Below are 17,059 nucleotides of genomic sequence, written 5' to 3'. Positions count from 1 at the left end.
GGGCAGCCCCATTTCCCCAGGGGCCAGGTCCTGCCCCCGTGCCTCGATGCCGGGAGCCCCACTCATCTGGGATGAACCCCCACCCCAGGCACCCCAGGACCAGGATGGGGCTGCCCCTGCCCCGCTCTGCCCCGTGCCATCACCAGCCACAGAGGAGGGGACGGCACGGGCACAGCACTGGGATCCCCTCGTCCTGCCCGCACCACGGCTGTGTCCTGGCACAGGCCGGCCAAGGGCCCCCGGCACTGCCCCGGCCCCGGCACAATGCAGCGGTTTGGGTTTTCATCTCCCTGCTCCCCTTTCATCTCCTCTCCCTGTTTCATGTCTCCACTTTCTTCTCCCTCCAAGCGCTGTGCATGCTGATGAGGCTCACGCCGGCGCCCACCCTTGCCGCTCACCGGCTGCTAATTAGGCTGTAACGGATGCACCGGGCCAGGGGCTCGCGGCTTCCCCCGTCCCCATCCCTGTTGCCACAAGGGCCAGCCCGGCCACTCACGCCGTGGCATCTCCTCAGCCTCGGGCAGCCCCGGTGCCCGCACGGTGAGCCTGGTGCCAGGAACCGGGGCACCGTCGGCTTCGCTGCCCCGACGCCGGGGGTGCAGCTGGACTGGAGTGGGGCCGTGCTGCCCGCTGAGGGCTGGGGGTCCCCCGGCCTGGGAACCGAGGGCAGCGGAGCGGGGACTTACCCAGAGCTGGCAGGAGCTGGCAGCGCTGGTGTGCCGCGGGCACCGGGCAAGAGCGGGCTCCCCGGGCACAGCGATGCCCGCCCAGCACCCGCCTGCAAAATGAAAATGGCAACAACAGAGGGAGCCGAATGGTGCTGCAGGGAAGGGCTGCGATGCGCTGGGAGGCTGCCGGGGAATCGGTGCCCCGGCATGGCACCGGCACCGGCACGGGCACGGCCGGGATGGGCCCTGCCTCCCCGTGGGCCGGCTCCAGCCCAGGTGCCATCTGCTCGGCCGCAGCCATGAGTGACAGTCGGAGGGTTCGACAGCGGGAGCATGCGGGGGGGACGCTCGCCACCGGTGGAGGCCCCTCTGTCACGTGCCAGCCCCGGCACCTGCACCGGGGGAGCGGGCGACGCTGCCGCTGGCACAGACCCGGCGGCCGGGCACGGCCAGCCCTTTGTCTGCGTGCGGGCACAGCCCCGGCCACCGCAGGCACCGTGTCCCTGCCGTGACCATGCCACGGCTGCGCCGCCGTTGCCTGAGGTGCATGGTCGGCACGTGCCGGTGTGTGGCACCCTGCACCCACTGCCTCTTCCCCTGCCCGCACCCCTCAAGCCAGGCAGGTCCTGCCCCCCCCCGGCTTGTTGGGACAGAGGGGATCCAGGACACCGGGACATCCCTGGCACAGAGCTAGGGCCCACGGCTCAGCCACGACAGCTACAGCTGGGAGCGGGGCACAGGGTGATGGGATGTGGCTCCCAGGGACGCAACGTGCCCGTTACGGGCTCCTCGACCCCGCTGCTGCCCGCCGCCGGTTTGCAGGCACAAGGAAAATGGCAGCGGTGGTTTCTGACTGCACACGCGCTGTGGTGGGGATGGAGCTGGGGGCCGAGGGGTGACGGGGTGCTGCTGGGCCGGGCTGCGGGGCCGCGGCAGGTGAGGAGGTGCCCGGCAGACAAAGGCCTCGCTGGCTGCACCACGGCATGGCCGGGCCTCCGCCACCACCACCGTGGGACCCACATCCACGGGGGGCTCGGACCCCGTGTGCATTGGGGAGGACGTGCATGTGCACGCAAGTGTGTGTACATGTGTGTGTGTGTGTTCATGTGTGTGCACACAGGAGCGTGCCGGAGGCTGGCTGCGTCTGTGCACAACGGGCTGTGCCGTGGGGTTGCAGAGAGAGGCTGGCACGCAGTGCAGCATGCCGGTGGGGACCATGGGGCAGCGGGCAGCCGGAAGGGCCACCTGCCACCCACACAGGGACCCACAGCTCCGCAGCCACCGGCCCTCCCTGTGCCCACCCTGGCAGCCCCCTGCCCACGCCAGTGAGGCAGAACCGGGCACCGGCACCACCACCGCCTCCCCTGGGCCCTGCCCGGCCGCAGCCCCCAGCCCACGCCAGGCCCTCGGTGCCGCAGCCATCCCCGTTCAGCTGGTGGCTGAGGGTGGAGATGGACCTGGGCAAGCCACCGCGGTATTTTGCAGCGAGCCGCAGATGCCAGCTCCCGGCAAGGGTCCCCGCAGCATCTCCCCCCTCGCCCCGGCGCTCGCCGGCTGCCCCCCGGCACGCTCGGCCTGGCCGGGATGGCCGGTCTCCCCTGCCGCCCTGCCGCTGGCTCCATTGTTCAGCCCGGCCCCGCCATCGCCTGCATCTCGCCCGGGTCCCATTTTGCGGCGTGTAGGCAGAGCTGTAGATTTGGAAGAGGTTTTTTTTTTGTTTTTTTTTTTTTTTGAGTACAGAGTGACAGATGGCGAGTCCTCCTTCCCCAGAGAGACAAATCTCCCTGAATGCAAGCGCATGTCAATCATTAGCTCTCATGTGATAGCTCTCGCGCATGACGTGCCAACCATATGGCACTGGCAGCAGAGCTGGTACCCCCTTTGCTGGGTAGAGATGCCACTCTCGCCTCCTTTTGGATAGAGGACTGCAGGAGGCTGGAGCACCTCAAGGAACCACGTCCCGGTCCCAGAAGATGCTGGGAACAATGAAATAAGAATTCCTCCGGTCCGCCCGAAGGTGAGTTATGTAAGAAGTGGAGGGCTGGGAGGGCAGCGGAGGAAACTTGAATGGAGAAAAGGCAACTTCCATGTTGATTTTGTTTCTCCGCCACGTCTCGCCCTTTTTTCCCCCATCTTTCGTTTTCCCTCGGCCCTCGGTTCTCCCGCTCCCCGCCGGCTCCGCCGATGGGGTTTCCCCCCCTCCCCGCCCCGGAGCCTCCCCCCCCCCCCGGGGGGGGGTTGTTGGGGCTTCTTCCCCCCCGGCCCCCCCCCCCCCCGCGGCTGGGCGCGCCCGGGGCGGTGCGGTCCCGGCGGGACGGAGCGGGCAGCGGCGGCCGAGCGGCATCAACGAAATCGGCGCGGAGCCGCCGCGCCGCCGCCCCCGGGGGCCCCGACCCGGCGGAGCCGCCTCCCCGCTCCCCCGCGGCGCCCCCGACCCCCGCCCCGGGCGGCGCCCCCCGCCCCGGCCCCGCCGCGTCGCCCGGCCCCGGGGGCGACCCCGGCAGCGCCACCGCCCGTGACCCCCGCGCTCCCCACTGGGGAGGGGGGGGGGGCCCGGCCGCTGCCGCCCCCGCCGCCCCCCGCCGCCCCCCGCCGCCCCCCGCCGCGCCGCCGTTTGATGCCGCCGCATTTTACGGGCCGCGCTCCGGCGGCCGCGGGGAGCCCCGGGGCGGGGGGGCCTCGGGCGGGGCTGACCGGGCCGGAGGGGGTACGGGGGAGGGGTGGGGCGGCGGCCGCGCCTCGACGCTCCGGCCCCGGGACGGCGGTGTCGGAGCCGCGGCCGGGGCCGCGCCGCGCCTGCGGCGGGGAAAAGTTGGAGGCGTCAAAGAGGGACCGGCGGCACCGGGCCCGGCCCGCGGGGCACCGGGCGGAGGAGGGGGGGGCACCGGGCGGGCCGGGGGCGGGGGGCGCGGGGGGGGGGGGGGGGCGCCGCGGCGAGCGCCGGGGCCGGGGAGCGGGACGCGGGCGGCGGCCGCGGAGAGCCGGGAAAGGGGGGGGGGGAACGTCGGGGGGGGGGCGTCGCCGCGCCCCGAGGAAGCCTCGATGCCGCCGGGGTCGGGCGGCCGGGGCGGGCGGCGGCAGCGGGCGGCCCCGCGCCCAATTCGTTTTCGCCGCCCCCGGTGCCACGGAGCCGCTCCCGGGGAGCGCGGCCGGGGCTGGGGGGGGGGTGGTGGGGGTGGTGGGAGGGGGGCGGGGGGCGGCGGGGCCGCCGGTAACGCCTGGCTCTTTGCCCCCCGCTGCAGCCACCATGTTGACGCGACTTTTCAGCGAGCCCAGCCTGGTCCCCGAAGTACCGAAATTCGCCGGTTGGGCCGAGGAGTGCGAGGAGGATGCCCGCAGCGAGAAGGAGGAGCGGGCGGGGAAGGGCTGCTCCCTCCCCGAGGAGCCGCCCGAGGGTTCGCTGGGGGAGAGCAAGGAGGAAGGGGAGCTAGGAGGGGACGAGGAGGAGGAGGAGGAGGAGGAGGAAGGCTTGGAGGAGGCGGAGGGCGAGCGGCCCAAGAAGCGCGGCCCCAAGAAGCGCAAGATGACCAAGGCGCGGCTGGAGCGCTCCAAGCTGCGGCGGCAGAAAGCGAACGCCCGGGAGCGCAACCGCATGCACGACCTGAACGCGGCCCTGGACAACCTGCGGAAGGTGGTTCCCTGCTACTCCAAAACCCAAAAGCTCTCCAAAATCGAGACCCTTCGTTTGGCCAAGAACTACATCTGGGCTCTCTCCGAGATCCTGCGCTCGGGCAAACGGCCCGACCTGGTTTCCTACGTGCAGACTCTGTGCAAGGGGCTGTCGCAACCCACCACCAACCTGGTGGCCGGCTGCCTGCAGCTCAACTCCCGCAATTTCCTAACGGAGCAGGGTCAGGAGGGTGGCCGTTTCCACGGCCCCAACGCCTCCTTCGCCGTGCACCCCTACCCCTACCCCTGCTCGCGGCTGGCCGCGGCGCAGTGCCCGCCCGCCGCCGGTCCCGGTTCCCACGGGCTGAGGACACACAGCTACTGCGCCTCCGCCTACGAGAGCCTCTACGGCAACGCGTCCCCCGACTACAACAGCTCGGAATACGACGGTGGGCTCAGCCCCCCGCTCTGCATCAACGGCAACTTCTCCCTCAAGCAGGACTCTTCTTCTCCCGATCACGAGAAAAGCTACCACTACTCTATGCACTACTCGGCGCTGCCCGGCTCCCGGCCCGCCGGCCACAACCTGGTCTTCGGTTCGGCGGGGATGCGCGGGGGGGTCCACTCCGAGAACATCTTCCCCTACGACATGCACCTCCCGCACGAGCGGGGCCCCATGTACGAGGAGCTCAACGCCTTCTTCCACAACTGACACCCCCCCCCCCTCCCCTCCGCCCCGAGCCCCCTCCCCAACCGGCCGCCCCGTCCCCGAGGCGGGGTGGGGGGGAGTGGGGGGACGGACACAACCGCGGCGGCCCCGCGGACCGGCCCCCGGGGCTCCGCCGTGGGCTTTGGTGCAATATGGGGACCCGGCCCCGGCGGCGGGTCCCCGCGCCCCGTGGGGACAAAGTGCTTTTTTGGGAGGATATCCCCTTTTCCTTATATTATTATTATTATTATTATTATTATTATTATTATTATTATTATTATTATTATTATTATTATTATTATTATTTCCCGAGGGGGGAGGAGCACAGTGCGGCCCCGGCCCCCCCGGCCAGCGGCGGCAGCGCCCGGCGAAGCCTCCCCCGGCGCCCGTCCCGTCCCGCTGTGTCGAACCGCGTCGTTTCCTTTTTAATTCGTTTTCATTTCATTTTATATCTTTTCTTTTTTTTTTTTTTTTTCCCTTCCCTCTCCCCTCATTTTGGGCCTTTTCTCCCCTCCGCCGCCGTGACCCCCCCCCTCCCACTCACCCACCCACCCACCCCCCCCGGCATTGGACACCCGCTGCCCCGGCCCGTGGGAGCGAGAGGAGCCCGCGCTGCGGCGCGGAGCGAAACTTTCCGAAGCAATAAAGAGGCGAAGGGAGGAACCCACATTTCTATCTATGCAAGCAGGCCCGGCCCGGCGGACGCTCAGAGATGCACTTTGCTTTGGGGGGGCCCCGGCCCCGCTCCCGGCCCCGGGAGCTCCTCTCGCAGCGCGTGTGTCAGGACGTTTTTTACCTGTTTTAAAAACTTGAAACGGAAAAAAAAAAAAAAGGAAAAAAAAAAAGGAAAAAAATTTTCAAAAATAATGATAATAATAAACCCCAATCCCGCGGAGCCGCCCCGCTTTTCCCGAGCTGGCGGAGCCGGGGCCGGGCGCGGCAGGGCAGCCCGCAGCTATGCAAGCGGGGCTCCGGGGGAGGTGGCGGGGCTGCGCCCCCCCCCCCGCGGCGTCCGGGCCTGGCCCGTGTGTCTTCGCCCCGGTTTGCCGCATTCCTTCGGTCGGGAGACGCCGTAAAACCGAGATAACGTGCTTTTTTTTTTTTTTTTTTTTTTTTTGGAACCTGCCCGCACCACCTTCGAGAAACCAGCATTTTTAGAGACCAGGGAGGAGGAGGAGGATTTCTGAGAAATGTTTTCAAAACGAAAAAAAAAAAAAAAGTTTTGCAAAAAAAAAAACCGGGAAAAACAAAAAAAAGAAAAAGAAAAAAAAAACCACAAACGTTGTAGCAAAGGGGACCCGCCTGTCCGACACCAGAAGTGCTTTCGTGTTTCTGTTCCGTTTCATTTCGATTAATAAATATTTATGGCCAACGATATGCAAGAGCCCCCCCCGCGCCGGGAGCCGCTCCCCGCTCCCCCGGTTCCCCGGTCCCCGCCGCTGCGGACACTGTTTGGCGGCGGCGGAGCGCGGGGGCGCGGGGTCGGGGGGGCCCGGCGATATTGCATGCATCGGCCCCCCCCCCCCCCCCCCGGGGCCTCCCCCGGCCCCGCTGGACGTTCGCAGCCCGGTCCCCGCCGGGGCGGCCCCGCCAGGACTCGTCGGCCGTGACGAGCCGCCGCCGGTGCGATTCGCGGCGAACCTGTAATTACCGAGCGTCCTTCGACGGCGATTAATAAATATTCAATGTTGACTCCGCCGCCTTCGCCGCTTTCCTTCCGCCCCGGGGCACCGAGGGCACCGGCCCGACCCTCTACCCGCGCCCGCCGCCGCTGCCGGGGCCGCCCCCGGTACCTCTCGGCGGTGCCGGTGCCTCCGCCGCTCCCGCTGCCCGAGTGCGCGGCCCGCGGTGGGGCGGCGCTGATATAACGCGGCTCTGCCCCACGGGTGTCCCCCCCGGGACCGGGGAGGCGTTGTCCCCCCCCACCTCGCCAATAAAGGCACCGGGATCCGAAGCGGCGACACGGTTTGGTCCCGGTCCCGCCGTCACGGGCGAGACGCGGCGGTGACACCGCTCCGGTCCCCCGGGAGAATGGTGCCCGGAGCCGGCACTGGCCCGCGGTTCCGGTGGCCTCGGCGAGGGTGTCCGGTGGCGGTGGCCAAGGCCGGGCTCGTCTGTAGCGGCGCCGGTACCCGGTCGGCTCCCGGCGCGGTGCCCGGTTCCCGTGCCGGTTCCCGGTCCCGGTGCCCGGTGGAGCCCCGGGACTCCCGGCGCGGTGCCCGGTCCCGATGCCGGTGCCGGTTCCCGGTGCCCGTTGGAGCCCCGGCGCGGTGCCGGTGCCCGGTGCCCGGTGCGGAGCTGTCCGCCGCGGCGGTGCTGAACGGGCGCCCGGGCCCCGCCGCCTCCCCGGGTGAACGGACGTCGATCTATTTACCGTTCCCGCCACCGGGGCTCATCACGGCCTGACGGCCCCGGGCTCCGGGCAGGGACGGGGACCGGGGTCCCGGTCGCGCGGTGTCGTTGCCCACGGCCACGGGGATCGCGGGGGGGCCGGTTCCCCACGGGAAGTGGCGTGCGCCGGGGCAGTACCGGGGCTGTGGGGACGGAACCCCAGGGTTCCTCCCGGGAGAGACCGGGGGAACCGGCGCCCCACAGTCCTGTGGCTTTTGGGGAAAATCTGGGCAGGTTTGGGGTCGGCCCGGGACGCGCCCCCAGCCTGGCCGGGCCCGGAGTCGGTGCCGCCGGGGCTGGAAACGGGGAACGGCTCCAGCGCGTCCCCGACGTGCCGAGCTCGGCCCGGGAAAGGGACCGGGCGGGGAACCGGGACCGGGCGGGGGAGCGGGACGGCTCCGGGCCATCGAGCTGCTGCTGCGGAGCGCGGGCCCCGAGATCCCCCCGAGACCCCCCGGCCGGGCCGGGCCCCGGTGCCCGCCGCTCCCCGTAGAGGAACGAAGCCTCTTCCGACGGCTCCGGCCCGAGCATCCACCCGGGAAGGGCCTCGTTTCTCTGGGGAAAAAGCCCCGGGCGAGGCCCAGGCGGGGGCTCCGTGGGGCCGGGCGGGGGCGATGCGCGGCCCGTCGGCCGTTACCCGCAACCGGCGGCACCGGGGCCGCGGCCCGGAGATGCGGCGGCGAAGGGCGGATGCCCCGGCGGAAGGGAAAGGAACGCGGGGGGCCGGGGACTGCGGGGGGGGCCGCCGACATCTGCTCCCTGGAACGGCCTGGGGCCGGCTGTGCCGGGGGGTGCCGGTCCCGGTGGCGGGGCTGCGGTTTACGTTCAATTCCCGGGATTTTTGTTTCCCCGGCGCCCGCGCAGCGCCGCCGAATCGAGGGGATGCGGGAACCCCCCGGCTGCCCCGCAATGCGGCCCCGCACTCGATGCACGGCCCCGGTGCAAAGCTCCGGAGAAAAGCTCCGGTGCAAAGCTCCAGTGGAAGGGTTTGGTGCACGGTCCCGGTGCACGGCTTCGTTGCAAAGCTCCGGTGCACGGCCGCGGTGCACGGCTCCAGTAGAAGGCTCCGGTGCACGGCCCTGTGCAGAGCTCCGGTGCACGCCCGTGGTGCACGGTCCCGGTACAAGGCTCCGGTGCGCGGCCCCGGTGCCCAGCCGGCCCGCACGGCGGCTCCGGTGCTCAGCGGCGGCGGCCGGCGGCTCCCGAGGAGAGAGGCGGGAGGTCGGGAGCTGCCGCCGCGACCCGCCGGGCTCTGCGAGGGTTTTGCATGATCGTGGGATCAAAGTCACCTCGGATGGGGGGGGCATGTGTGTTACCGGGACCCCGCACGGCTCGGCCGGGGGGACCAGAGCGGGGCCAGCACCGGGGGGGACCTGCGGCCGCGGCTCGCCAGAGCTCAGCCCCCCTATTTCAAGGCAGGATGAGACGGGGGGGGGGACGGGTTTCTTCTCCCGCCCTCCGCCCCCGGTGCCCCCGGTGCCCCCGGTGCCCCCGGTGCCCCCGGCCCGGCCCCTCTCCCGGCCCGGCTGAGCACGGCGGGGGCGCGGGGCGAGCGCCAGCTCCGGGTCGCCGCTGCCACCGGCGAGTGCCAGCCGGGGGGGGGGGAGGAGGAGTCATTGCTTCAGTTTAAATTTCATGGCATCTGTTCATTATTATACAGTGCGGATTTTTATATGGACAGCTAAATTAAAGACAGATTTCTGCCAAAATTGCAGATACCATAAAAAAAACGGAGGCTCCCGGCGCTGGGCGCTCGCCGCGCTGCGGAGGCGGCCCCGTTACCGCCGTCAGCCCGGGCGGCTCCGCTCCGGGGGCCGGGGACTGCCCGGGGGTCGGGGCTGGGGGGCCGGGAGGGGGCTGCCCCCGGTTTTGTGTGATGCGAAGACCGGGACGCCGCCCGGGGGGGGGGGGGTGGTGGGTGGGTGGATGAGTGGGTGTGGGGGTGGTGGGGTGGTCCCTGCGGTCCCCAGAGTCGCGGCCGGCGCGGACCGGGCTGGCAGCGGTCCCCACCGCACCGGGGGCTGCCGAGCCGCCCCCTCCCCCGCCCGGCCTGCCAGGCTCCATCGCAGAGGAGTTAAAACAAGGACATCTGTGCCTGGAATCGCTGCGAAGCTCCAAACCTGCCAACGCCTGCTGGCACCGGCCGCCAGCAAATGCTGGTACTCCGGAATGCGGCACCGCCTGCAGCCCAGCCCGGGGGCCCCGGCCCGGCCCCCCCACCCCCCCCCCCCCCCCGCCGCAGGGCACGGCCCGGCCCGGCCCCGGGAGCTGCGGGGCGAGGGGGTGCTTGGCCCGGCTGGGCAGGGAGGGTGGCTGCTCAACCCCCCTGGTCACACGCGTGTGCACGGCGTGTGTGTGTGTGTGTGTGTGTGCACCCCGTGGGCTGTGTCCTGACCCGTATGTGTCCCCATCATGTCCCTGCCAGCTGCAGTCCTGTGGCCCGTGGGGTGGCCATATCCCGGACCCCCCCAGCCCTCCTTGGGGTCGTGTCGCCCCCATTTACCCCCTGCCCCACTGCCAGCATGGGGCTGAGCCCCAAGCCCTGTCCAGGGCGTGGGGGTGGGAAAGTGGCAGTGGGAGATTCTGGGGGGGTGGGGAGAGGCCGCCGTGCCTTGGTGGGACATGGCCAGCGCTGGGGTGACTGCATGGATGGGCTGGGAGGGTGGAGAGCAAGGTGGGGGGAGGTGGTCCCCAGGGGAAGGGGTCAGCCAGGGCTGGGGGCACCCAGACAGCCGGGGCTCTGCTGAGCAGCCTGGAGGACCCAGGCTGGGCTCTGCAGCCCCAAGCCCTGCAGAAAGAGGGGAACGTCCCTCCCAGCCCCCCCCAGGCCCCAGGGGGAGAAAAGGGACAAAACCCAAGCGGGGGCAGCAGGGGAGGATGGATCCAGCAGACGCGGGGCTGGCCCTGGCCAGGAACACCGGAGAGCAGGTGGTGCCCACCTGAGCACCCTGCAGCAGCCGGGCTCCTTCCCTTCCCTTCCCTTCCCTTCCCTTCCCTTCCCTTCCCTTCCCTTCCCTTCCCTTCCCTTCCCTTCCCTTCCCTTCCCTTCCCTTCCCTTCCCTTCCCTTCCCTGGCTCCAGCCCCATCCCCGCAGCCCCTCCGGAGCCCCCGGCTGGGGGTACCACCCTGTCCATGCCCACCCCAGCACCCCCAGGCCCGCACCCCGGCTGGGCTCCTTTCTCCCCCCTCTCTGTGGCAGGCGGTGGCTCATTTCATATGGGAAATGTCCATTTTGTTGCTACTTAAAAGCTGATTTACGGCGGCTGCATCCCAGCCCTGCCTTGGCCTGTGTTCATCCCATAATCTGCCCATTTCTCTTGGCAGCTCTGGCACGGCCGGGCTTGCCGGAGGTCTGTGCTGGGCAGCGGGAGCACCCGGTCCCTTCCTGCAGCCCCCAGGGCCCCGGCCCGGCTCCCCCCGGCAGCCTGGTCTTCATGCTGCTGCTCACAGCTGGATCCCATCTGCTTCGAGTGGATCCTGAGAGCCCCGAGATGGTAGTGCCGGGCGATGCCTCCGGTGCGTGGGCGTGGGATGGAGGTGACCCAATGCCCCAAAAAACGCCTGCCCGGGGCCGCAGGGCTGGAGGGGACATGGGCGGGTGTCTTCACATCACCCCAGGACAGCTGGGACCCCCCCTCCATCCACCTCTGCCCTGGATGGGGCCGATGGGATCCGTCCATCCACCCAGCAGGACAGACGGCCGCCGTGCCGGACAGACCCCGTCGGTGCACGGGGCACGGTGGAGGTGCTGGGGCCTGAGCCGAGGACCCGGCCCCATGGCCGCCGGCGGTGAGCAGTGGCCTGGCTGGCCTGGCCGTCCTGCACGCTCCTAATGAAATGTTACCCGACTATAAATATTTTTGGTAAATGTAATTGAAAAACACACCTTTGGAATCATCACATTAACCCAGCATCCGCTTTATTAGAGTAATTAAAGCCTTTCTCAAGTTCGCGCTGGGCGGATCGGCTGGATTGTGCCATAATCCCGGCAAAGCAAACAAGTTCAGAGCAAAACTAATTACATTTAGAGCAGCTGTGATAATAATCCTAATTCAACCCCATTTGGTGCCTAAAATCCGGTGATCCGGCAGCAAAAGCCGGAGGCGGGAAGGGGGGGGTGGCTGCGACCCATCTCTGCCCTCCAGCTTGTCCCCTGCCGGCAGCGGTGCCGGGGCTGGCAGCAGCCTTGGGGCTGCACTGGGGGGGGCAGGGGGGGCCCCCGGGGGGGGTCCCTTGGGGCTGGGGTCCTGCTGGGGGAGGGGGGCTGTCCCTGCCCTTGGCTACCAGCTCTGAAGTCGCCCTCCCCATCACCCTGCCTGGCTCCGTCACCCCTCGCCTGGCACTGCCGGGGGCCATGACTCTGCCCCAGTGCCCGGGCGGTGGCACGGTGCCCATGCCCCCCCCCCCTCCCGCAGCCTCCCCGGGGACCGGGGGGATCGGGCGGCCGCAGCTGGCGCACGCAGCCGTAATGGCCACGGCTGGGCTGGCACGCCGGCCCCACGCCTGCGGGCACGCGGGCAGGAGCAGCTTGTGCGCGGTTTGTCCTTGACTAGTCCCCGTGCGGCCGCCCCTGCCTGGCGCTGCCCACCCCGGCATAAAGCCCCTGCCGCCTGCCTGCAGCCGAGACCTCCCAGCTCATCACACGTGTGATGCCAGACCTTCGCCGACACCGGGGCTCGGCGCCGTAGGCCAGGCAGAGCACCCCGCTGCTTTGCTCCGGTGGGAAGAAAATCCTCTGTCGGCGTCTCCTCTCGGTGCCGGAGCCGGTGGGCACGGCATTGGCACCGGCGCCGGCACCGGCAGCACCACGGATGCGGAGCCCGGCAGGATGCGGGAGGTTATTTGCATCCTCGCAGATACCTTGGGGAACGTTTGCTACAATTGTACATTGGAGCTTTTTTATTAAAGTTGCCAAAAATTTGTGTTAGCTAATGGCTTCTTAATTCTGCCTAAAATGAGAGAAGGAAAATTATGCCATTCATCTTGTATTGGTTTGAAATCACATCTGACAACTAATCGATCATACTGTGGGACATTAACTCCTTTGGATGGGGGCCCAAGCCGGCTCTCGCAGGCTCCTCGCTCCCGCGCTGGATTCATTTAACTACTTTACTGCTGGTATTTTGGCACGTGGCTCGGCGGGCTGGTTCCTCTCCGGTTGGTGCCGCTGAATTATTTGCCTTTCTCCGGATACAGCTGGCACCATGCGCCGCATCATCCCCCGCCCCTTCACGTGCCGCCGCCGGCGCCCTTCACCCGACCTTCGCCCCGCGGCCCCCCCCGTGCTGTGGGATCCAGCCCCCCCCCCCGGGTATCCCCCATTTTGGGCATTGCTGGGGGATTTTTTTCCAGGCACAGCCGGGGGTGAGCACCCGGGGATGCCCCTGGGGCCAAAGGGGAGGTCCCGGGGGACCCTGATGGGTGGTGGCTTTGCTCCCTGGTCCTGCAGTGGCCTCAAGTGACCCGTGCCTCAGTTTCCCCATTGCTCCATGGCAAAGGGCTCATCGGGACAGGCAGGTCCCCAGGGCGAGTGGAGGGGCTGGTGGCACCTCGAGGCCGTAAGCAAAGGCAGGGTGGCCCCATCCCCTACACGTGTCCCCCCCGCTCAACGAATGTTGGTGACCCACCCTCTGCCACTGCGACGCCCCAGGAGCCCGGTGCCCCCCCCAACATTCATGGTGCCAGGGACAGTGGCGCTGGGCGGTGTCCCCCCATGTGGGGGCACCGGGCACAGCTGAGGGTGCTGGGGGCCCCCCCTCCATCCACTGCCACGAGGGGAGGGACACACATCCCAGTGGGGAAGGACCGAGGGGACCCCCGAGCATCCCGGGGGGAGCAGCCGGCCACGCAGCTGATATACCCATGGTGGGCGGGGACAGGGGCGGGGAAGGCTGCGATTGGTCAGCAGCACAAACCCTGACAGGGGATTGGCTGGGGGCATGAGTCCTGGATGGGGATTGGCTGAGGTCGGACCCCATCCCTGGGATCAAGGGTGGTCCCTGGTGGCTGCCCCGTGATGGGACACTTGCTGCTGGGGACCTTGGTGTCCCAGGGGACCCACCACTGTCATCCCCGTCCCTGTCCCCAGGTCACGGCCCCGTGTCCCCCAGAGGGTCCCCAGTGGCACCGGGGTCAGTGGGTGCCCACAGAAGGGGCTGTGTCCCCCCCAGAGCAGAGGACATAGGGACAGAGTCCCCCACCGGCCCCTTCTGATGGCTCCTGGCCAAGGAAAGCCATCCCTGCCCAGACATCTGTCTGTCTGTCCGTCCACCCACCTGTGTGTCTGTCCATCCAGCCATCCTCTTGCCTATCCAGCCATCCTTCTGTCTATCCCTTTTCTGCATGTCACCTGTCTGTCCATCTGCCCCTCCATCTGTCTGTCCCTGCCACACGTCTATCTGTCTGTCCAACCACCCATCCACCCACCCACCTGCTTGTCCATCTGCCCATCTGTCTGTCCATCCATCCACCATCCATCCATCCACTATCCATCCATCCACAATCCATCCACTATCCATCCATCCATCCATCCATCCATCCACCATCCATCCACCATCCATCCACTATCCATCCATCCACAATCCATCCACTATCCATCCATCCATCCATCCACCATCCATCCACCATCCACCATCCATCCATCCACCATCCATCCACCATCCATCCATCCATCCATCCATCCACCATCCACCATCCATCCATCCACCATCCATCCATCCACCATCCATCCATCCATCCACCATCCATCCACCATCCATCCACCATCCACCATCCATCCATCCATCCATCCACCATCCATCCATCCATCCACCATCCATCCACCATCCATCCACCATCCACCATCCACCATCCACCATCCATCCACCATCCATCCACCATCCATCCACCATCCACCATCCATCCATCCATCCACCATCCACCATCCACCATCCACCATCCACCATCCACCATCCACCATCCATCCACCATCCATCCATCCACCACCCATCCATCCATCCATCCATCCACCCACCATCCACCATCCATCCATCCATCCATCCATCCACCATCCATCCACCATCCATCCATCCATCCATCCATCCACCATCCACCATCCATCCATCCACCATCCATCCATCCACCATCCATCCATCCACCATCCATCCATCCACCACCCATCCATCCATCCATCCATCCACCCACCATCCACCATCCATCCATCCATCCATCCATCCACCATCCATCCACCATCCATCCATCCATCCATCCATCCATCCATCCATCCACCATCCATCCATCCATCCATCCATCCACCATCCACCATCCATCCATCCATCCACCATCCACCATCCACCATCCACCATCCACCATCCACCATCCACCATCCATCCATCCATCCATCCATCCACCCACCATCCACCATCCATCCATCCATCCATCCATCCACCATCCACCCATCCACCATCCACCATCCATCCATCCATCCATCCACCATCCATCCATCCATCCATCCATCCACCATCCATCCATCCATCCATCCATCCACCATCCATCCATCCATCCATCCCTCCCTCTGTCCATCCCTCCATCCCTCCACCATCTCCCCGGACACCGTCCCCCCCACCAGCGAGGGGCCAAGCCCTGTGGTGCCATGGTGTAGCCTGGACCCAGCCCACCCGGTTGGGTGATCCGGCACCTACCCCCGGGTGACCCTGGAAGCCCCCCTCAGGTGACACCCCTGTCGTGGGATCTAGAGCCCCCTCTGTGACCTGGACCCCCCATGTGACCCCTGTGGGGTGACCTGGAAGCCCTGTGTGTGCCCCCGCATTGGCGACACCTTCTCCCTGCGCACGGGTTGCACGGGGTGTTGCACGCTCGCACGGGGTGGGCACACGCAGAGGAGTGAGTGTGTGTGTGTGTGTGCACACTCGTGTGCGTGCTGTGTGCTCGCACAGGGCTGCACCCCCCCGCTGTGGGTGGGGCCAAGCTGGGTGTGGCACAATGGGCGGGGCCAAACAGGGCGTGGCAGGGATGGGTGGAGCCAAGCAGGGCGTGGCACACGGGGTGGGGCCAGCGGGGGGGAGCAGTGGGCTCTCTGGGGAGGGCTGGATCCGCTTGATGCCTCCATCATCCTCTTCATCCTCATCATCACCTTCATCCCCATCATCACCTTCATCCCCTTCACCCCCTTCATCCCCTTCACCCCTTTCATCCTCATCACCCCCATCATCCCCTTCATCCTCATCACCCCTTTCGTCCCCATCATCATCTTCATCCTCATCATCATCTTCATCCCCTTCATCCCCATCATCGCCTTCATCCCCTTCACCCCCTTCCTCCCCTTCACCCCCTTCATCCTCTTCATCCCCTTCATCCTCATCATCACCTTCATCCCCTTCACCCCTTTCATCCCCATCACCCCCATCATCCCCTTCATCCCCTTCATCCTCATCATCACCTTCATCCCCTTCACCTCCTTCATCCCCATCACTCTCATCACCCCCATCATTACCTCCATCCCCTTCATCCTCATCATCCCCATCGCCCCCTTCATCCCCATCGTCCCTTTCATCCCCATCACCCCCATCACCCCCTTCATCCCCTCCCTCCCCATCCTCCTCACCCCCTCCGCCGGGCGCGGGCGATAAAGACGCAGACCCCGAGCGTATGTCAGGAATCAGTGCCTGTCGCAGGCGCCTAATCTGTTTTTCTAAGCCGCCCACGAGCAGCGCGTTAGCCGAATTAGGCCGACAGCTGCTACGGGTCCTCTCCCCCTCCGCGCCCGCGCCGCGACGCCTGCCGCAGATGCCGAGGCCGGGAGCGGCGGTACCCGCCGCTCCCGGCCTCGGCATCTGCGGCAGGCGTCGCGGCGTCCGCCTCGCACCTCCCGCCGCTCGGTGCCGGCACGCGGGCATCGGCACACGAGGACCGCGAACCTCACCGGGGGCACATGGCACCCACCGTAGATCCCACGGGAGCGGGCGCGGGGCACACGCGTGTGCATCCGCCTCTTTTTTTTTTTTTTTTTTTTTTTGGATAGCAGTAGAATGCAATATGCAAATGAGATGGTTATTACCGCAATGTTCGTCAAGCTGAGCTGAGAAGACATTAATAGCCTGATGAATATGCATGTGAATTTGTTAATTAAGTTAATTATTCTGCTGAAAATGCATTCGTCTTCCAAGGACATTTTCCCAATGATTTTTACATGCTTCAGTCATTAGTCATGCTATATTTTATCAGGGAAATGAGTTTGCTTAAGTTGTAAAAAAAAAAAAAAAAGCAAGAAAGAAAGAAAGAAAAAGGAAAATGGAAAAAAAAAAAAAGAAAAGGGAGAAGAAAAGGGAAAACAAAGCGCGGGGCAGGGCAGGGCTGGCGGCTTCGCGGGGGGGAAACTTTGGGAAAGAGCCGGGGTTGCAGGTGGGTGCAGGTGGGTGCAGGTGGGTGCCGGCACCCCCCATCCCCCCCCATCTCCCCCCTTTTTCTCTCTGATGACAAACTTTTTTTTTTTTTTCCCAGTGCCAAATTTCCAACACATTAATTAATTGTTGTAGCCAATTAACTGTAGTTGTGCAAATGAGTTTAGCACTAATTACCATGCAGTGCCTGTAATCACATAAAAAACTTGCTGAGAGGTGGAGGGAGCGGGGGGGGGGGGAGCGGGGGCTGTGGCGGGGGGACAGGGGCAGGATCCGGCCGGCCG

The 17,059-nt window shown here is 66.5% G+C and overlaps 1 protein-coding gene across 1 annotated transcript; it reads left to right on the top strand.

Moving 5' to 3' along the window:
* The first annotated feature begins 2,474 nt into the window (after positions 1-2,474).
* NEUROD2 (neuronal differentiation 2) lies at positions 2,475-4,998 on the top strand. The gene is made up of 2 exons (XM_054801641.1): positions 2,475-2,685; positions 3,911-4,998. Exon 2 carries the CDS (start codon positions 3,916-3,918, stop codon positions 4,987-4,989), a length of 1,074 nt encoding a protein of 357 aa, XP_054657616.1. The 5' UTR covers positions 2,475-2,685; positions 3,911-3,915; the 3' UTR covers positions 4,990-4,998.
* The last annotated feature ends 12,061 nt before the right edge of the window (positions 4,999-17,059 follow it).

The sequence above is a fragment of the Grus americana genome, chromosome 22 (genome assembly GCF_028858705.1).
Source record: "Grus americana isolate bGruAme1 chromosome 22, bGruAme1.mat, whole genome shotgun sequence".
Classification (NCBI taxonomy): Eukaryota; Metazoa; Chordata; class Aves; order Gruiformes; family Gruidae; genus Grus; species Grus americana.
The sequence above is the reverse complement of the archived record's forward strand: the minus strand, read 5'-3'. Positions and strand labels throughout refer to the sequence as shown.